The sequence below is a fragment of the Protopterus annectens genome, chromosome 14.part0 (genome assembly GCF_019279795.1).
Source record: "Protopterus annectens isolate FY-2018-M chromosome 14.part0, PAN1.0, whole genome shotgun sequence".
NCBI lineage: Eukaryota > Metazoa > Chordata > Ceratodontiformes > Protopteridae > Protopterus > Protopterus annectens.
Genome location: NC_056748.1, coordinates 1,133,987,372 through 1,134,010,320, shown reverse-complemented (window position 1 = coordinate 1,134,010,320; position 22,949 = coordinate 1,133,987,372). Strand labels below are relative to the sequence as shown.

Here is a 22,949-nt window from a genome sequence, read left to right as displayed (position 1 = left end):
TTTTACCTTGGTTAATAAACTGAAAATGACATATATTCTGCAGGAGTGTCGTTGATAATTTACCAGTCGCTGTGGAGGTCTTTTAGTATAATTTCTTGCTGAATGTAGAGAGGGACCCAGTAGAGGATATCTATTTGCTGTTAAAATGAAATGTTACCATGTGGAATATATGTTGCTGAGATAGAGATTTTCTGTTCTTGATTTAGAGGAGTTCTGTACGGTCTGCCACAAAATAAATTATTTATATAACTGAAGTTTGTAATTTCTATTAATATTTTTCTCCCATTTAGGGAACAACCAAGCCAGTTAAAATAGTAACCAGATTAACAATTGTGGCATCAGATCCATCTCATTGCACTGAAATGGTAAGAGCCATTTGTATTTTATTTTTGCTGTAATATTTGTATAATCCAGATATGTGTGGGCAGCTTTACAATAAGCTTATTTTGTTTGGGAATTGTTTTTGATTTCTTGTACCAGTTTAGTGCATTGTTTCTGTCGTTTCGTTTGAGTCACTGTAGGTATAAGGTTGTGCTAGGTGTTTTATGTATATTTTCATATTGTTTTAGCAGAAAGTTCCTGTAGCCCACAACATAAGAGCTTCATTCTTGAACCAATAACAAGTTAATGAGAATTTATTACTGAGAATATAAGGGCTCATCAGGACATTTATGAGCGATAAGGGTTTTGTTTGTCAGCATCATAGTTCAGTCTATAGTACATTTTCTTAAATGGTTAAGTGCGTGTGTTTATTCACATCCTCATAGTAGGCATTAATTCTTTCAGACTATCACCTTTTGCTGCGCAGAGTAACATTCTCACCCCATCATTTCTCTATCTTTTGCAAGTGTTCATCAGAGACAAAGTACTGCGAATTGAGTGAAATACGCAGTCGGGGCTGTAGGACATTTTAAGGAAGCATGAACAGTGTTTTCAGTAGCTGTTATCTTTTTTGATAATCCCCTCCATCTTCTCCATGATGTTGCATTGGTCCACATATTCCCGTCGGTCTTCATGGCATAGCAATTTACCCCTGAGGAGGTATCTTCCCTTCTAGGGTAGAATCACCCTTAGCAGAAACATGTCTTTTACCTTTGTAGTGGAAAGCAAAAGAAATGATCCGACGTGACCACCATTCTCACCTTAGGTATTTCCTCACTGATTTTAAGTTATTTTTCATATACTGTGTGATCAACAAACAGTTGTATGCTTCCTGTAGATTATTGAGGATTCTGTACTTTCAGAATGGACACTTCTGCATGAGTCACAACATTAGTACAGGTCTTACTAACAAATGCTGTTGTGTATTGCTGTGTCAGAGTTTATGCTGTAGGCATGAATTAGTTTACATGAGAGAAATGTTAACTTTTTTTCGGAGGGTGCTGTGGTACAATTTGTCATGCTTTTATAACTCCTTTTTATCCTTAATCTCATCCATTAGACAACCCACATGCTTTTCAGTCTAAGGTAAGTATTTCCATTGTGAGGTCAGCTTTCGTTGGCTTTGGAATTGGAGAGGAGTGCATGGTTGTTTGTATGCTACCACCCTAATACTATAAATATAAAGCTTTATCCCTAGATGTAAACGTGTGAAACTGCTGAAGTTTTTTTTTTTTACTTTTCATTTTTTCAACCTAGTTCCTGGATGACTGCAAGTTGGGTGCTGTCATTGACTCCCTAAACGATGTAAACATACTGCAAGAGGGTCTCAAAGGAACACATGACTGGTGCCAAAGTTGGTTAATGGCCTTTCCTTCTTTCCTATATAGAATATGGGGCATGATTTACATCTAGCTAAATAAACAACCCCCGTAGTGTTGCATTCATATTTCCCTGTCAGAATATAATTTATTTTCCCTAAAGAGAAAGAGGACTCTACAGAAATGTATTTATAATAAGGGCATCTGCCACACCTTCTCATGCCCTTATTCGGAACATAAGGTTTTATGTTCCTATTCAGTAAATCCTTTAAATTAGGGCCTCTTCTAAAAGTAATTTTAGGCTCCAAACCCAACTTGTCTCTCAAATTGTTTAACTACAGTATTTTGAAATGATGCTGGAGAATTAAGGGCTATTTTGATAAAAAAATTGGACCTTTTATTAATGAAGATGTGAATTTGAGAGACAAGCTCAAGCAAAGTTGGTGAGTTTTGAAATTTTTTCACTAGATTTTTGTTTGATATCTTCCCTTTGTCTTTCTTTTTGCCTCAGTTTTGTAGGCTACAATTATTAACTTCATTCTCTCTCGCTCGAGAGGAACTGGCAGCAAGTCTGGTTTCTCCACGAACGTAGTAACAACATAAAAAACAGTGTGTAACAGAACCACGAGTAATAGTAAATCTGTTGATTCTGCTAGTAAAAACTTTCTCAGTCAAACTGCTTCTCAGGCATGAATTAACTGAATAAAAAAACTCATCTTTATATAGTAAAACTAAGGAAAATAGTGCAAATCACATGTCAGTTAAAAAATTATACAATTAAAACATTTAAATGCCTAGATATAGTAAAGCATACTTGAAAAAATACTTATAAAACAAAATATATATATATATATATATATACACACAGTTATTTACTATATGTATACATACAAGCAAGTAGCATTTTACTAAAAACTTCAAGTATATTCCTATATCTGAATATATAAACATATAACATTGTACTATCTAATTTTATTTCTAAGGTCTATTAACTGTGGTTTGAGAGTGTAAGCATCATTCAGGCCAGGTGGATGTTGAGCTCTAAATCTGGTGTCCCTTTATTTTTCTTGCCTTTTTGTAAAATTTTACTTGTCCCCTCCTCTGAGATGTGACAATAAAATGTAAAATCAAATGTGCGTCATCTATACCCCTGTATGTTTATGAAGGGAATCGGTGTCTTTTTTTTCCTTCCTTTGTCTGAAAGATGGCTGCAAGTTCTCTTTAAACTTTTGATTGGTCTTTCCTGGACATTTTGAGCACTTCACCATATATATTATATCTCTTGTGTTGCAGTTTCCATAAGCTTTCAAATAAAAATTGGTATTCTCCACTGGATGTACTGTGGTATTTTCTCTGTTTATAGAAAGTACAATTACTGCATTTAAAAATTCCTTTTTTGTTGTTGATAACGTCTTTTGTGTTTTAATTGGCTCTTTATAACACAATTTAAAGTGCAACCTGTTTTTATTACTGAATTCGGGACCTTTACTATTTCCTTTAATTCAGGGACTTGTGCTAATATGACCATTGCTTTCTTATGACATTTTTTATGTATGAGATATATTAGAATCGTAGGTCAAAATATACCTACAAGCAACACCATTTTTGGCCTTTGATATTTGATCATCCTTTTCTTCAAAAAAAGGCTTAAATTTACTATTTCTTCCAAAACTTTATTTTTAAACTGATATATTTATTATAGTTTTATAGTAACCTCTATTACTAAAATCTAATGCCATTTGTTCTGAGTACTCATAATATCATGCTGTTTATTAAGTCTGCAGGCCCTTGCCATCTGATTTTGAACTATATTGTTAAACATAAAATATGTTAAATTGTATTAGAGAATAATGTATTTTGGTTTCAAGAACATGTTTATAAGCAAGTGGTTGGCATAACCATGGGTACTACAGTGGCAAATACTCATGCCAACATTGTGAAGAGTAGTTGGGAGGTTGATGCAATTTTCTATGATTCCAGTATTATTCCTAAAAATGTGGTTTTCTGTAAAAGGTTTTCCAATGACCTGTTCTTTTTATGGGAGTTGAATGACTTTATTTTGTCCTTACATACTACACCATCTTTTCTGAAGTTTAAGAAAAAACCTACAATATAGACAGACCATTTAGATATAACTTTAAAAAGGACACTAAAGATAACCTTGATGTTAAATGTACTTATCTGGCAAGGGGGCAGTATGCATCCCAGCTTTATGTTTTAACAATATAGTTCAGAATCTGATGGCAAGGATCAGTAGACTTAATACACAGCAGGATATAACTGAGTACTCAGCACAAATGGCATTCTATTTTAGTAATAGAGGAATGTGTAAGAAAAAAATGCATCGGTTTAAAAACAATGTTTTGGAAGAAAGAAATAGTAAATTTAAGCCTTTTTTTCTGAAAATAAGAATGATCAATCAAAAGGCCAAAAATGCTGTTGGTTGTAGGTATATTTTGATTTATGATCATAATATATGTCATATAAAAAATGTCATAAAGCATTGGTCGTTATTAACACACATCCCTGAGTTAAAGGAAATGGTAAATGTCTTGAATTTAGGTAAAAAATGTTGCACTTAAAAATAAATTGTGTTATAAAGAACAAATTAAAACAAAAGATGTTACCAAGAAAATAATTTTTAAATGTTATAATTACACTTTCTATAAGCATATATATATATGCAGAAAATACTACAGTACCTCCAGTGAAGAATACCACTGTTTTAGTTGAAAGCTTATGGAAACTGCAACACAAGAGAAATAATGTACATGGCGAAGTGCTCGAAATTTCCTACATATTATATCAGAAAGACCAATCAAAGGTTTAAACAGAAAATGTGCAGTCGTCCTTCAAACTTAAGAAGGAAAAAGACATGTGTTCCCTTTATAAACACATGGCAGGTACAAGTGACTTGCACAAGTTTAAATTTTTTATTTTACATTCTATTCCCACACATCTTAGAGAAGAGGACAAGAACAATTTTACAGAAAGACACGAAAATAAATGGTTGCTAAGATTTAGAGCTCAATATCCACCTGGCCTGAATGATGCATACTTTCTCAAACCAGAGTTATCAGATCTTAGAAATAAAATTAGATAGTACAAGTTTATATATGTATATATTCATATATATGATTATACTTTAAGGTTTTTGTAAAATACTATTTGTTTGTATGTATGCATAAGCATATGATTGTATATAAATCAGTACAGGCAGTTTTTTTCAAGTATATTTTAAACTACCTAGGCCTTTCAGTGTTTTAATTGTATAATGCAAGTGAACCAGCATGGGAAGTGGGTTTAAAATGACTGATTAAGTATAAAGCCACAAATGGACCAACCAGCAAGAGAGTAAGCAAACATATAATGTATTAGTCACAAATTTAAACCTATTAGAAGGCTTAAAGAAATTTATATTGAACATCAAGCACTTTTGTCCCTCAACAATGTACAGGACTTTTTCAGAACGTTAAACCATTTCAACTGAAAATCTTTTTCATAAAAATATTAGTATGTATTGACTAATTCAGAGCATATCATATTAAAGAAAGACTCCATAATAAAGAAACTTAGACATAGTAAAAAGTTATTTACACACATAACATAAAAAAAATGTTACTTGCACATATAAAATAATACCTACCCTTTAAAAATTGAACTAATTAATCCTAAGTATAAAAGTAAACCACATTCATAAAACAAGGCATTACTCTCTGTGTATGAAAGGTGTACATTTATTGTAACAACACCTTAACAATGCTAATACTTAATTTTTGTAGGATATGTATTTATATAAATATCTGAAATGGTCATAAAAAGTAACACATTTTCAAAAACATCCTTTTATAAATCTAGAGCTTTCTTTTTTTAAAGTAGGAAGTATGGAGATGTTCTCATTGATCCCTAGGGAAAGGCTAGAATTTAACTTTATTTGCCACTGCAACTCTTTAATTTTAAATCCAATTCCAACCATCCACCCCTACGGTTGTAGGGAACCTTTATCCAAAATATCAAAACAGAATTTTGTGAAGCCCTGACATTCCGTCGTGTGTTTTATAAAAAGAATTGTTAAGATTTGCTTTAGAGATGGCATACAGATGTTCATAAATTCTTTCTCAGTTTTCCCAACATAAAAAATCCACATTTGTCACAAACCGCAATTTAAATTATAGCTTTAGTATTACAATTCCCCTTTAACTTAACAAAGGGTAAACCTTGTAAGGAAACAGATTGTACTTGCAAAATGTAGGAACGTTGTTAGCATGATCTACATCGAGTTGTTCCCCTGTAAGGAATGGATGGAGTCATCTTAACATGTTCAAAAAGATATTTCAAATTCTTACCAGCTTTGTATACAAAATGGGGTTTGTAACCTATGACCTCCATAATTTCTGGGTTTCCTTTATAAATAACCCAATTTTTGGTGATAATGTCTTTGATTTATCTTTCACCATGCCCAAAGGGGATCACCATACTTCTGTTATAACTTTTTGTATTGCCTACCCCACTTTTAAAAGAATTTAAGGGAATAGTGTCTCCTAAAAGTGGATGGGGAACAAAATTTAAACCAAATATACCTCATCACAAATATTTCGTACCAAATGTTGTGGGTATCCTCTTTCCACAAACCTGTTTTACTTCTACTTTAAAATTTTCCAAGTTAGAACACATCCTATCTGCCCTGACCAGCTGCCCCTTAAAAATGTTTATTTTGATGAAACTAGAATGGTTACTGTGGTAATCTAAATAGCTGTTGGAAATTCTGTCTTTCCTATAAACCTTGGATACAAAATTATAATTTTCTATATTCTTGGATAGGGTTACATCTAAGTAATCTGTACTTTTGTCTGACAAAGTAGAAGTAAATGTAAAGTATGGGGTAGCACTATTTAAGTATTCAACAAAAAGTTCTGTTTGCTGTGATGTCTTTTTCCGCAATGTAAAAATATCATCCAGAAACTGGAAGCATGTAAGCCACTGTTTTGAGAATTCTGTATTGAAAACAAATTTGGATTCCCAAGCATAAAGGATTAAATTGGCATATATGGGTGCACAACTATGACTTGCACCCTTCGCCACCCCTTTAGTCTTTTGAAAATATTCTCCTTCAAAAGTAAAAAAGATTGCTTGCCAAATTAATTTCCATCACATTCATAACAATTTACCATTGTATCATTCAAACTTGTCATTTTCCTTAGTTTTAATAAAATAAATTCAGTCCTTCACGATGGGGAATGGATGTGAACAAATCAATTGCATCAACAGCTGAAAAACAACATTCTTCACTCTACCAGTCCTTATTGATTTTCAACAAAAAATCCCAGGAATGTTTCAGTAAATAATAAATAGGTCTAATAGCATTCTTAAGAAGTCTGTCAATGAACGCTCTTAGAGAATAGGTGGGGTTATTGTGTGTGGCAATAATAACCCTAAATGGGGGTTGATGTTCACTTTTTAATGAACTTTTGGGATCTCAAATGCCATAGAAATAAGTGGGTGTTCCATTTATAAAAAATTAAGTAATTCCTGTGAGACAGCGCCCTGTAAAAGGGCATCCTTTGTGAATAACTGAAGTTTCCCATAAGCTAAAAAGACTTTATTCTTAGATGCTTCCTGATTCTTCTTTCGGCTTTCCCCGGTTAGTGGTTGCCACAGCGCATCACTTGTCCGCTCATGATTGGCAGTGGAGTTTTATGGTGTCGAGTTGCCAGCCTGGCGCCCAACCTTCCACAGAAGGAGCACACATGCACGCACTCACACCTAGGGCCAATTTAGAGTGTCCAATCCACCTACAGCATGTCTTTGGGATGTGGGAGGAAACCGGAGCACCCGGAGGAAACCCACATGACCACAGGGAGGACATGCAGACTCCACACAGAAGGCACCCCAGCCGAGAATCAAACCGGAGTACCTTTTGCTGTGAGGCAGCAATGCTAACCACTGCACCACCGTGGCCGCCCTTGCTTCTTGTTACTTCTGTATCCTGAAAAATATAAAATAACTAACTGACTTGTATAATCCATCTTAAGTAAAAACACTCCCCCATCCTTATCCGGTTTCATAATTCTTGTGATATCATTACATCTGAGGTCATACACTGAGACTCTTCTCCTGACATGTTATAAAATCTTCTACTTCTGTAAAGAAAAGAATGCATTTCCAAAGAACAAGCCTTTTCAAATGCAGAAAGAAATGGGTGAAGGGGGGATTAAAACAACTCTCTCTAATATCAAGTTATTTGAGTAGTTTCATCTTGACTTGTTTGGTCCTTTAAAATTTAACTGAAGATGTAGTTTCCTTGTAAAAATTCTAAATACAGTTAATATGTCAACCACACCCACTTTAAAAGAGGGAGCAAATTTAAAACCTTTTGTAAAGACACAAAATGTGTTTTGTTAACCCTCACATCAGTGTAATTAAAAATATTGCAAGTTGGTGTGATAATTTTCCATCATAAGCTACCACAGTGTTGTCAGTTAAACTATTGTCCATATATTCCTGTTGCGTCAGTTGTTGTTCCTGCCACTGTTCCTCCAACCCCTTCCTCTCCCTCTCCCCCTCACTCCTTTCGGAGTTTGGGCCCGGGGTAAAAAATCCCTCTGTCTCTCTCTTTATTTTTTTATTCTTTCCAGTTTCCTCCGGGGTCGGTAGTTGGCATCGTACGTTGCCATACTCCCTCCAGCCATATCTTGAGGTTGTTGATCCTGTTCAGTTGGAATACTAATTCCCTGTCAGAATGGTTAGATCCCCTATTTGCATTCTCCACTTTCGTAGAATCCCCCAATTTATTGTAATACAAACTGGGTAAAGGGTAGGCAATTTTCTTAACATATTTGCTCTCATCTCTAACCATTTTCTTAAGTTTGCATTCCAAAGTTTAATTTAACTTTATGTTCAACCCTATTAAAAATATCATGCCTAGATGCATTAGATTCAAACAAATAAATCTTCCAAGATTTCATTATTAAGCTCTTCTGAAAAATTTATTAATGTTAGCATTGTTCATTTTAATTATGAACATCATCAATTCAAAACCAAATCTGTCGAACATTTTAAGAAGTATCTCAGTTTCAGCTTCCCCACTTTTAAGCCATTGGGAAATTTGTGCACTCGCAAACCCTTGGGGACCAGATTATATTAAATGCTGTCATTAAGGTACAAGTTATCACACTGTAGGCTCTGTGCCTTTGGAAGCTTTGCCTCCAGTTCATTTTCTTCTGAAAAGTTTTTGGTGGCTGGCGATTCAGGGTAATGTTCCGTTGTACGGGAAATGATGTCTCTATCCAAACCCATTCATGAAAATTAAAATCTCTAGAATGAGGTGCTTCCATGCTTTCTCCATGCTGATTACCGTGTTGAAAAGTCTCGTTCTGTAAAAAGGAAGGATTAGTAAATTCTCCCTAATTGGCTAGTCTGTCACTCATGTTTAAACGTTCCCTCCTCGGTTGTTCCTCATAGCATCGTGGGACTTCGTGTCTCCAGCTTTGTATGCAGCTCTGCTACCTGCTGAGATACCAAGGCAACTAGTTGTTTTAAATCCCCAGCACTGTTCTGTGAAGACGAAGACGATATATCTTGATTGGTTAAGGAAACTGGAGCAACAGTACACCCAGAGTGTAAAGAACACGCACCAATGACTCCTTCTGTAGCTTGAAGAAATTAATCAAATGCAGGCAATTCTGAAATAAAAGATCCACCTTCCAGGTAATCTTTCTTCTGGACTAAAAAACGCTGTTATGCAAGACCAGTAACCCAAGTGAACCAACGTAAAATGTGTCTTTAAAAATGACTGATAAAGTATAAAGCCACAAATGGACTAACCAGCAAGACAGTTTAGAAACATAAAACGTATTCATCACAAATTAAAACCTCTTACCTCTCCTTAAATAGTGCTACCCCATATTTTCAATTTACTTCTACCGTGTAGACACAAGTATAGATTACTTGGATATAACCCTTTCCAAGGATAGAGAAAGTTGTACTTTTGTATCCAAAGTTAGACACATTTCCCGACAGCTATTTAGATTACCATAGTAACCATCCTACTTTTACCAAAAGAAACATTTTTAAGGGGTAGATGGTCAGGGTAGCCAAGATGTGTTCTAACTTGGAATATTTTAAAGTAAAAGTAAAACAACAGAAATGTTTGTTGAAAGAGGATACCCCCAGCATTTGGTACGGAATATTTGTGAGGAGGTTATATTTGGATGGGGAACAAAATTTAAACCACTTTTAGTAAACACTAGTCCCTTAAATTCTTTTAAAACTGGGGTAGACAATACAAAGTGTTATAACAGAAGTATGGTGATCCCCTCATTGTGGTAGAGCACTCTCTTATGAATAGAGCTATTTTAATCCTGTATAGCATAATATGTTGGCAGTTCCTGTAGTTTTCCATTACTTCCCTAGTACTTGTCCTTCCATAGTTAGGATTCACCAACAACTTTTACCTCTACTAGTGGCTTTGCAGTGCTTTAATAATTCTTTTTTGGCATTGAAAAGAAGTTCTGTACTCGCCAGAATATTCCGTCTGTGTTGCCCATTTTCATTCTTTCTGAACAAATGGGTTCGGATCCGACTGATGCTTTTTACAGCTCGTAGATACCGAAAACTCTCTAGCTCCTCCTTTACCCACAATGCTCTAGTCCCCTACCATAACTCAGATCTTGTTTGCTGACCTTTATAATCATCATTGTATGAGAAAATAGTATCTGGAGCTTTAAGGAAAGAAAATTGATTCCTTTAGCAGCTTCTCATTCCTCCAGAAGTCACACAAAATGGCAGGGGGTTGGAGGGAGGGGAATTGAAAAGAATAAAAATGGACAACACATACTTGCAACATTATGGTAAGAATATACCTTCTTTATCTGATGTCAATATTCATTTGTCCCCTCAACAAATGGGACTACCTTACCTTAAAGCTAGTGCTCTTATGAGGTCTCTGGTTGGAGTATTATCTGTCTGGCAAAAGTTATATTGGGTATATTTTTAAATGATCCTTCACAGGCAGCAGTCCACACTATTCCTACTAGTACTGAAATGGTAAAATAAGATAACCACCTTTGCCAATGGCCAGCGTGGAGAACATGGAGGTAAAAATATAGAATTTTGCAGTGCAGACCCTGGCCTAAATCAGAACACCAGACTTGTTTTCATTTAATAGCAGAAGCAAGCTTATGGTTTGCTGGAGTGTTGATTCTGGTTTGGTGATATATTGGACTGTTTCCTTTCAATTTTGCAGAAGGAAAACAAGGTAAATTTCTCCTAAGGTAGCATGACCTTGACCTTCTCTGAAGTCTTTTCACAGGACTCTACTGCCTATATTAGGACTTCTTTGGGAGATTATGGGCTTTTACGCATTAATGTTGTTTCCTGACAGGAGTTGCAATACTGAGCTATTGTTTTTCAGATTTAAACACCCTTATTTAGGTGGTACCATTTGTGTTGCAAGTTTTTCCTGTACCTTTGGTGTCGGAGAATGTTGATGTACAGATGGGGGTTGTAAAACAAGAGAAATTTTTTCATTGGATTATTCTTTTGTATAATGTTTCACTGGTGTATTTGTTTTACTTGCTAGTGAAGTTGAAAAATATTGTAAGCAGTGTTTTCGATGCATCATTTTTTATTTGTTATACATTTGTTGAATTTTCGACTGATTTTACTGATGGAAGCTTTTGTATGTTTGCTTTTTTTTTATATATATATATAGAGAACTACATCTCAGCGTACCAAGTTGTATGATGTAGTGTCTGTGTTCCCAAAGACAGAGAAGTTATTTCATGTAAGTAACCTTTTACCAAATTGTTATAACATAGTATTTCATTGTAGACTATATTACTTAACAACATAGATGACATGATTAAAGAGACGCATCATATATTGAGAAGCTTTTGAGTGGAGCAAAATTCTTTCTCTGGAGAAGTCCTGGAAGATGGCCTCACCCAGAAAATGTTTTTGAATCATTGAAATTCAATGGAGCATTGTGATTCCACATGCTACGGATGAAAGATAAAGTAATAAAACTTGTTTTGTTCTTATATGGAAATAGAATTCTTTCTGTTCATTTGCTACTCACTTTACAGGAACTGGAGTCAATCGCCATTAAACCCTACACCATTTTCCTGGGTGACTTTACTACTTAAATGTAGACTGGGAGAGGTACACCATTAGTAAGCACTCCACTTTGCCATTTTTGACTGGCTTGACTGCCAGTATACGAGACAGTCAAAAATGGCAAAGCAGAGCCTCTTCTGTTCAGTGTCGAACACCGTGCTGTTCCGCATTAAACACAAGAGGCTCCCCTTTGGGATCTTTGATTGGCTCATATGCGAGCCAATCAAAAATCACAAAGCAGAGCCACTTCTATGCAATGTCAAACTGCAGGCTGTTCCACATTGAGTAGAAGTGGCTCCGCTTTGATAGTTTTGATCGGCTCATATGCCGGCATATGAGCCAATCAAATGCCAGTTGCTTGAAAGTGCTGGTTGCTTGAGTCCTGGATAATGGGGATTTTTGCTGTACTAACAAGATAAGAGGTGGTAAGATTTAAAATGGTGGTGTATAACCAATCTAGTCCAGGAATGGATGGTATTCCTGTGGAAGTTTGGAAGCTAGGAGGAAAAAGTGATAAAGATTTGGAAGGTATTTTAAACTGAAGAGAAGTACTGGCATCCTGGAAGAAAGCTGTGGTGGCTTGAATGCCTGCAGATGGTAAAGCCCCATCAGACCCAGCTTCATAGATGTCTATTACAATTCTAAACCATGATTATAACGTGTTTGTCAATAGAGGCTAAAAGAATGACAAAGATGATGCTAAAATTGATATGGATCAATGTGTTTTTTTGGAGGAGAGGCCAATATTTGACAATATTATTAGAACAATGATTCAGAGGGAAGCAGAATGTTTTTTTCTCAGGGTAGCTCAGAAGCTAGTTTCACGGAGGGGATTGTTGAGCCAGCCCACATCCTAGCTGTTAGACATTGCCTGAGGTGTATTTTCATTGCTGTAATTCCAATACAGACTGCATTTCTGTGAACTGCTGGAAAGTTGATAGATTTGCTGTGAGCTGCAGAGTTGGAATCTATTCCAAACTGATTAAGTACACTTTTTGCAACTTAATTTGCACTGTGCTGTATTTATACACTTGCCTATTATTTGTGGTGGTGCTGTATTGTTTCTTTCTCTTGTTGTCTCCACTGTCTTGGTGGCTTTGAAACTGCCCGCCCCTCTTGTAAGTTTGTGTTTGGATACTCCTTCTGGGCCTATCTCATTTGCTCACTCAACTGAGTGCAGTGAGATCATATTCTGATTTCAGGCACTCCTACTGTGTACAAAAAGAGCATTTGAGAAGGACAACCCATGTAGCCTCTTAATCCTGCTGTGTTCCCTCCCTCAAAAATAAATAAATAAATATATATATATATATATATATATATATATATATATATATATATATATATATATATATATTCCGCTGCTCTTACTGTAACTGTCTTAGTTGCTGTTCTGCGTGCTGTTATCTGTTCAGTTGTTCTTACTCTGCACTTATTACTGCTTGTTAGTAGCCTTCTAATTTAATGCCTTCTGCACTTGTTTTTTAGTCATTTGGTAATTTAATTGCATTTAATTAAACTGTATTTGCTGTAATATTGATACACATGTTCTAGCCTGCACTGCATTTGAATTGTATTAACTGCTGTTTTAGCTGCTTTTCTGTAAAAAAAAAAAAAAAGAATTCTTAGCTTGTTTCTTGCCTTTCCTATAACTTGTCTAGTCCAAATACAGACGTGCTGTATCCATGACTATTTGTAAGCTCCTGAGCCTCCCAAGCCTTTCTGTCTTGGAGGGAAGCTTTGTAGCTTATCTACCACAGGAGGAGGGGTTTCTGGCCCAGAAATGATAGTTTATTGGCCGTTTGGGAAGCTCTTCCATCTCTTTCAACCTTCTGATTTAAAAGCCTGTGTTTGCGCTTGTTTCCTGCCTTTCCTGTTACTAGTCTAGTCCAGGTACAAATTTGCTGTATCCAGGACTCTTTGTAAGCTTCTGAGCCCCCCAAGCCTTTCCGTGTTGGAGGGAAGCCTTTTAGCTTATCAGTGAAGTGGTAAACATCAGGTAAGCCTATCTACCACGGGAAGAGTGGGTTTTGGCCCATACATTGTAGTTTATTGGCCGTTTAGGCAGTTTTCCATTTCTTTCAACTTGCTGGCTTAAAAGCCACACTTGTGCTTGTTTCCCACCTTTCCTGTAACTAGCCTAGTCCAGATACAGAGTTGCTGTGTCCAGGACTGTTGGTAAGCGTCTGAGCCTCACAAGCCTTTCTGTGTTGGAGGGAAGCCTTCTAGCTTATCAATGGGAGTGGTAAGCACTAGGTAGCCTATCTATCACAAGAGGAATGGTTCTGGCCCAGAAATTGTAGTTTATTGGCCGTTTGGGCAGTTTATCCATCTCTCTCAACTTTCTGGTTTTAAAGCCCGTGTTTGCGCTTGATCCCCACCTTTCCCCTAACTAGTCTAGTCCAGGTACATATTTGCTGTATCCAGGACTGTTTGTAAGCTTCTGAGCCCCCCAAGCCTTTGTGTTGGAGTGTAGCCTTCTAGCTTATCAATGGGAGTGGTAAGTACTAGGTAGCCTGTCTACCACGAGAGGAATGGTTCTTGGCCCAGGAATTGTAGTTTATTGATCATTCGGGAAGTTGTTCATCTCTTTCAACTTTCTGGTTTAAAAGACCACATCTGGGCTTGTTTCCCATCTTTCCTGTAACTAACCTACCGGAAGGCACTAGAAAGCCTTAAACTGATACAAGCCTTCTAGCTTAAAAGAGAGATTTTGGAGTGATTGAGTATCAGTTTTCTGTATTTTCTTGCTGTACTTAACTGTTTTCCATCTAAATGCTGATTTTCCAGCACTTGTTGTGATTTGAAAGCATGTTTTTTTTCACATATTGTACTTATTTGACTGCCTGCACTTTTAAAAAGTTGTTTTTTGTTTAAATAAATTGTTTAACTGTTGTAGGCTACACACTAAAGTACGAGAGCCTTTTCGGATAGTTTGTAGTCGTTTAAAGCTGTTTTAAGTGTACTTTTTACTATTTTTGCCTTATCTTTTCAAAAGAAAAAAGAACATTTTCTTGTTTCCCGCCTTTCTAAGCTAGTATAGTCCAGTTTTCAGGCTAGTGCTGAATTCAGGGCTGTGTTACAAGTTTCTGAGTTTCCCATATCTTACTTGAATAGAGGGAAGTTTCTCTGTTCACCTGTGAGAGAGGGGAACTTTGAGCAGCCATCTGTCCCTGGAGGAGTGGTTCCAGCCCAGAAGTTAGTAGTTGGAAAAACTGCGTTTGCACTGTTTTGTGCGCCGGGCTAAATTATTCCCGGCTCCACTAAGTCTCCTCTTCAGTTTTTCACTTGAAACTAGTCTAACTTTCAACCTAAGCACTCAAAAAGCGTCCTACAGTCCAGCACTTGCTCAGACCTAATAGCAAGCACTAATATACCCCATCACTTGATTGCCCAGAGGGGCAAGGCTCTTTATCCACCCCTCACCAACCAAGCGACTAAGCAGCTCATCCTACTATTCAGGCATGACCAAAGGGCGACTTCAGGTGTACTCTCCAGTCCAGCTGGTGAACCTGGGTATCCTGAGGCAATGTTACAACTGCCTCATGTATACAGACAGCCCTCTCCTCCTACCACAAAACGCTAACATATGCGAGAGATGCAATTATACAGCCAAACTGGAGGCTAAGTTCTCTCCACCCAAGACTGGAGCAGAGGAGAAGGTTAACACTTGCCCCACACCTCCAGTCTCACACAGACCTACTAAACCAGCACTGGCAAAAAATACACAAAGTCATACTCTTGAGGCTCTAAATAAAAACATGCAAAAGCATCAGAGAGCTCCAAAGCAGACACCCAAAAAACCTGCACCTCCCGTCACAAACCAGACAACAGATAAAACACAAAATCAGTGTGCGGCACAATCACAGCCCTTAAGGCAAAATAACATACCTAACACACTAGCAATAAGTGACTCTATAGTCAGGCACACTGATGCCCCATTCACTAGGTTGGACAAGAAGATTACTGTTAGCTGCCTGTCGGGAGCCAGAATCCACCACATAACACAAGCACTCAGGTCACTCCAGAACAAGTACAAAAATTACTCTGTCATTGTTCATGCTGGTGTGAATGACCTGAGATGTACCTCCCTGGACTACATGAAAAGAGACATGGAAGAGCTCTCTGATCATGTAGCCCAGGCGGGTATGACCCTGAGTAGCATCCTGCCCTCACCAAGAATGATACCTCAGAATAAAGAAAAAATGATCAATTTCAGCAATTGGCTAAGCTTCTGGTGTCATTCAAAGGGGATCCAGTGTCTGTCAGCCTTTAATGACATGCTCGACAAGCCGCGTTGCTTCGCAAGAGACGGCTTGCACCTGTCACCCCTTGGCTTTCGAATATTGGCCAAGGCTCTTGCTGCCCCCATAGTGCCTTTTTTAGGCAAGGTTCAAAATTCAAACCCACCTCCATAAACAGCGCAAGTAAAAAAATGAGGGTTATGCCACTCAATGCCAGGAGTTTAAATCTCAAAATGCATGTGTTCGAAGCACTCCTAAGTATGGAGAACGTCGACATCTGTGCAGTAACTGAAACCTGGTTCAAGGCTCCAGAGAGCACTCCAGCACTACTGGGCTACAACTCATACCACACATTTCTGCCACAGAACACGAACCGAAACACAAAAGGAGGGGGTGTATCCATATTCATCAAGGATACCCACACCTCCAGGTTAGTGGCGCAGCATGATACCTCAGAGATCATCCATGTGCAACTAACATCGGGCAAATCTGCAATGCAAATTGTGGCCTGCTACATATCACCCTCCATGAACCAGGACCACCACTCTGCCTTTCTGGAGACACTGGAAATCATGAAGGTCCTACCAAACACCCTGATATTGGGCGATTTCAATTACCCTGCCATTAACTGGGAAAACTACTTGAGTACAAACTCCCAGGCTCAGCGCTTCCTGGAATTTATCAACTCAAATGCCCTGGATCAGCTGGTAAACTCCTGTACCAGAGACAGTAACACATTGGACCTGGTCTTCACCAACATGGGCGACGGGTGTTCCGCACCAGAGGTCAACCCGTCGACCATAAACCAATCACTCTGGATGTCCACACCCTACCACCACCCCCAACCAAAGAAACCACAGTGAAAAACTTTTCTAAAGCGAACTTCACCTTACTTAAGGCAGAGGTGGTATGTTTCACAGCCCCCACGCTAAAGGATAACACTGCCCAAGATGCAGAATCCTTTACAATTGCACTCTATGAGCACCTACAAGGATGCATGGATCGTGCCATCCCTAGCAAAACCGAGACTCACTCCCCGAAGAGAAGGAAACCAGTCTGGTGGACCCCTGTCATAAACGGGTTATACAACAAAAGGAGGAAACTAGTTCAGAAAAAAAAGCAAATTCCAAGAAGGAAAGACATCCCTGATCAGTATCAGTAAGAAACTAAGGTCCCTCATAAAATCATACAAAGGCTAACCACGAAAGAAATATAGCCAAGGATTTGAAAGATAACCACAAAGCCTTCTTTAGCTATGTCAAGAATCTAAGTGGCATCTCACAGATATGCTCTGAGCTAGTGTAAAATAGCACAACATATACTGAACCTACGGATATTGCCAACATCCTGGCAGATTCAGTGCAAACTTCACCTCCCTCTCACCTTCAAAAGGGCCCACAACAATACCTGAAACGTGTAGTGTCCTGGAAATCATAGAAGCACAGGTGAAAACAGCCCTTTCAAAAGCCAAAAACACAGCATCAGTGGGGCCAGATGGTGTCCCAGGCTGCGTTTTGCACGAACTACAGAGCGAACTAACCCCCCTCCTAAACACACTGTTAAACCTCAGCCTCTCCACAGGCTACGTGCCCATAGAATGGCGCACAGCAACTGTTATTCTGCTCCACAAAGGAGGGGCCACAACTGACCCTGGTAACTATCGCCCCATAAGCCTGACTAGCCTAGTCCGCAAGGCTGTGGGGCGCATCATCATGGAACTCATTAACAAAGACATTGGGAACCTCCATATACTTGACCCGACCCTGTTCGGCTTTAAGGGCAGATCATGCCTGCTAAACCTGATTGACTTCTTTGAGACAGTCACCAAGGCCGTAGACGAGGGAAAGGTAGTTCACACAGCCTACCTTGATCTCGCCAAGGCGTTCAACACCATTCCTCACTCTGGTATTATAGAAAAACTCACCAGCCTGAACATAAATCCCTATATCACAAGATGGGTTGCCAGCTGGCTTACAGACAGAACTCACACGATAAGAATAGCGGGCTCCAGGTCTGACTCTAAACCATTCACAAGTGGTGTCCCTCATTGCTCGGCCCTGGGACCCCTACTGTTCAGCATATACTTCTCAGAAGTACAGGCAAACACAGGAGGACTATGGCCAACCAAGTTCGCCGATGACTGCAAACCGGGAGCCATAATTGACTCTCCGGCTGACACGGACATCCTTCAAAAAGGCCTTACTGAGACGGACACTTGGTGTCAGTCATGTCTCAAGCTAAATGCCAAAAAATGCATAGTCGTCCCGTTTGGGAAAAACAAAACACCCACGAGTTACCACATAGGCGGCAGCCCCCTTAATACAGAAGAGGTAATAAGAGATCTGGGGATCCAGGTAGATAGTCCTCTCTCCTTTGACGATCATATTGCCAAAGTAGTTAGGAAATCCTTCTATGTGGCCCATCTAATTACTAAAGAGTTTGCATCTAGAAATAAAGCGGTTATAGTGCCCCTCTACTCGTCACTCATCAGACCCATCATAGAGTACAATGCCCCATTTGGGATGTACCTCACAAGACACTTCGACAGCTGGAAAGACCACAAAAGCACCTCACCAAGAGGATTACTGGCCTCAAACATATGTCCTATGCATCCCGACTTAAAAAACTCCGGCTGTACTCAGTGGCATATCGCTTACTCAGAGGTGATCTCTGCCTGACTTACAAAGCCATGTCCAACTCAGAATTGATGGACATGCTCCACCTAAAGAAATCCAAGTCACTAGTGAGCTAAACCTCGCCACAACAATAAATAGAACATGCTGGAGGGATAGATTCCTGTCACAGAGACTCCCCATGCTTTGGAACAAAATTCCTAACTACATTAGACAGAGCCCCTCACTAACACTCTTCAAGAGAAACCTTAACGAGTGGATGGGTAACAGAAAATACACCCCTGGGATCACTTCATTGGCTCTGCTTGACAGAGGCTCAATTAATCAATGGGGCGGCGAAAGCCGACACACTCTGGCTAGGCTTATAAATGCCCTTGGGTAGATAGCCTAGTACCTACCTATTAAGAAAATACCACTGTTGGTGGTGGGTCTTGATGCAAAGAAAGCATTTTTATAGAGTAAGCTGGGATTTTGAGTAGGGCAATGGAAGCATTTGCATTCCTTGATGAGAAGTTTGATTTAAGAGGCTATACAAAGGATTGGATTCAAAAATGAAAGTGGAGGACATCTTCCCTGGTAAGTTCTGTTTGAACAGAGGAACAAGGCAAAGGGTGTCCTTTTTCCCCGTTATTTGCATGGCACTTAGAACCATTGTCAAAGAAAATAAAGGACTCAGGAATTCAAGGATGTAATTGCTGTAATGATCAAGAAAAATTAGCTTTATTTAAAGATAATATTTTGTATCTAATAAAACCAGAAAATGACATTTCAGTTTTGTGAAAGTTTGAGATGGTTTCAGGTATTTTCAGATTACAGAATTAATGAATGTAAAACAAAGGCAGTAGCCATAAACTATATATCCAGCAAAAAGTGAGACAGCAAATAGAAGGGGTCTCTGCTTCTCATTCGTCCAACAGTAAAATCCACGATTAGATTTTTGCCTGTGAAACCTTTTCCAGTGTTCCAAAGGAAAATGCTTGAAACAGAAAAAGTACAGGAATTGACTAAAAGAATCATGTGTACCCTGGTCTTGAGACAGAGATGATCTGGGAAAAGACGAGCAAGACTTGTCATCTGCACCTAGAGAGTGTAAAGACGCATCAGACCCAGCTTTATATAGACCCTTTTCACTTTTAAACCATGCTTGTAAAATGTTTATACCTATACTAGGTAATAGAATGGTAACGTTGTTGCCAAGTGATATATATGGATCAGTGTGGTTTTATGGAGGGAAAGCAAATATTTCACAAGATTAATGGAACAATGATGATCCAGAGGGAAGGAGAAAGTAAGAAAACATTATTGTTGGTGGGTCTTGATGCACAGAATGCATTGAACAGAGTAAGCTTGGGGTTTTGGGCAATGGAAGCATTTGCAATCACCGATTTAAAATAATAAGGTTAATTAGGAGGAAATCTCAGTGTTCAGGAACATTTTGAGACTGTTGAAGTATTTTCATGATATAAAATCAATGAAGATAAAATGAAGGCTATAGCTGTAAATTACCTACCAACACACAATCTAGTTCAGCAGTAACCATATTTATGGAGACATGGCAAGATGAAGTAATTAGGAGTAGGGATTAAAAAGACTTCTGTTATGACAGCTAAGGTTATGTGAGAAGAGACTAAACAAAATATAATACAAAGACTGAGGAACTGGAAGTTCTTGTTTATGGATATAGTTAGTATGATACAAGCAGTGAAAATGTTTTATGCCTCTTTTTAGTTTTATTTGCAGGTCCATCACATTTATATCCACCAGAGGAGAAGTTTTGGGCAATAATTAAGAATTGAAGAAAGAGGGCAAGAGTTAAGTTGTTCCTTTTAGTAGGACAAGGTGGTTTAGGATTACCTGATTTGAAAAGATTTTAGAACTGCACAGTTAAGGCTCAATAACACAAGTAGAAGTTTATATTATCAAAATGCAAAGGGATAGTGGTGAAGTGGAGGGTGTTCAAGAAACTGGGGGAGTGGGATTTCTGATGCAGACATTTTAGGAGAATAACTGTACAGCGTATTCTATTAATAAAGCTGCAGAAAGCATTCTGAGAACTATGCCAACCCAGGAGTAGAGAGAATTTGTGAATAGGGCTGTTAGCAAGTAGGAGTACAGAAAGTAGGCAAGAAGGAGCTGAAATTTACTGGGGAAAAGTGACAAAGGAACCTATATATTGGGATCAAATACAAGGGTACAAAGGTGATAATGAACTGAGGACATGCAGGAGTTTGCACTACAGGTTGGAGACTGCTTTACCTTGCAGTATTAATATCTTCGTATATGTGAAGAGAGAGGGCTAAAGGAGTCCTAAGTGAAAGACCTGCTCTGGTAAAATTTATTCAGATCTTTAACAGAAGCTGCTGTTAAAAAGGGGTAATTAGTAGGTCATAAAAATATAGCATGAGAACTACAAGAAGCCATCAAAGGAGGCTAAAAAAAAATGAAGAGAGTGTGTTAAAAGCAGTTAAGAGACAGTGGGGTGACATATGTATGGCTGCTAAGTATGCAAAGAAATCCAGAAGGTTTTGGGTGTTTGCTTGGAAGTGTTTGTTTATTTATTTTACATGTGTTCAGTCGGACTTTCCCAGTAAACAAAAGTCCTTTTTCAGTGGAGGCCCGGGGAGAAATACTCCACATGTAACACAGTATAATTTCTCATACAGACTTAAATTTCACAAGTACAGAATCATAAGACTATAACACTATACATCTAGTAACACTGGGATAAAAATGCTTTAACTTGTACAGTAACTATTTTAGGATGAATTGAGCACACTATACAGGTACAAAAGCTGAATCCCCATAAACTGTACAAACAACATCAGTAGGAAAAGATGTTTACTACAAGAGACTTTGAGATGAAGAGCTGTGAAGGAAGAGTGAAAGGTTTCAGGATAAAGTAAGATCTACTGTCTGTAATAAAGGAGTTTTACCCTGTGTGAGCAAGTAGAATGTAGATTAATTCTAGCCAGGGGTGTCACAGTTACATATCCAGTTGTCTAGAAGGTGAGTTTTTAGGGATTTTTCAAACTGAGTTAGGGATGTAGTAGCTGGTATGTGAGTGGGCAGAGTGTTTCATTTTTTTTTTTTTTTGCTGTAAAGTATGAGTAAAGGAAGACACCTGCAGAGACGTTGGCTTTAGTGATGTGTAGGAGAGGTTTGTTATGGAGCGTAGGACCCTAGTACTGGAGTATGCTTGTAGTAGGTTTTGCAGTGCAGGAGGTATAGAGAATTGTATAAGTTAGAATTAATAACTTGGTGGTAAAGGAGAAGCTGAGGAAGTTCAAGCCAGTTTAGTTTAAGGACAGAACAGTGGTGTGTCCGATGTGAGCTATTGGTAGAAAACTCTGCAGTATTGTTATAGCTAGCTTCAAGTTTGGTATATATCAAATTTTCTAATATTGGTAAGTATGGGGGAGCCATATAAAATTGTATATATGAGATGTTTGTTACTTTAGATCTGGTACTGTCTGTGATTGTTTGTTTCTATAGTGCACCTAGTTTTTTGTGTACTTGATGAGTGAAATGTGAATATCAAATTTCGTATTGCAGTCTATTTCAACTCCTAGAAGTTTGGTGTGGGTGACACGAGAGAGACAGAGAGAGCAGTTTTGTTGTTAGAAGTGATAGGGAATGTGGGTATGGGGACGGAGTGAGTGGGTGGCTGGAATATGAGGAGTTTGGTTTTGTTGGGGTTTAGTGTTAGTTGAGAGATGGTAAACCATTTTTCAAAGGAAAGGAAAGAGGCCTGTATTTTTATTTGTAGATCGTGGAGAGGAGGAGAGGCACAGATTAATGTTGATCGAACAGCGTATTGGATGACTGAGGCATGTAGAGTAGAGGAGTGGAGGTTGTTAGTGAAAATAAAGAAAAGGAAAGGACCAAGGATGGATCCTTGGGGAAAACCCAGAGTGACTGGTAATAATGGAGAGAGTTCTTGCCTCCACTGTACTGCTTGCTATCTATTAAACTTTTAAACCAAGCTATGGTGCATTTGCTAAGGTTTAGTTCTGAGAGGAATTTGCGTTTATTGTGGTTAACCATATTAAAAGCCTTGGAGAGGTCAAGGAAGATAGGAGAGACAAAGTTGTCATTATTTCTATGGATGTTCACTGTGTGCGTGTATGACATAAGGGCGGCTGTGGTGCTGTGGTAGGGCCTGAAGCCATGTAGGGTGTTTGTTGCAAGGTTGTGGGTCATGAGGTAGTCCATAACTTGAGTGTGTATACACCTCCTCAAGTACAGTGGTTATAAAA

The 22,949-nt window shown here is 38.2% G+C and overlaps 1 protein-coding gene across 1 annotated transcript in view; it reads left to right on the top strand.

Moving 5' to 3' along the window:
- The window catches only part of RPP30 (ribonuclease P/MRP subunit p30), a 347,672-nt gene that overhangs the window by 40,845 nt on the left and 283,878 nt on the right, over positions 1 to 22,949 (top strand). The window contains exons 4-5 of the mRNA XM_044056927.1: positions 291 to 365; positions 11,413 to 11,484. Coding sequence (XP_043912862.1) covers positions 291 to 365; positions 11,413 to 11,484 — 147 coding nt within the window. The remainder of the gene's footprint in view (positions 1 to 290; positions 366 to 11,412; positions 11,485 to 22,949) is intronic.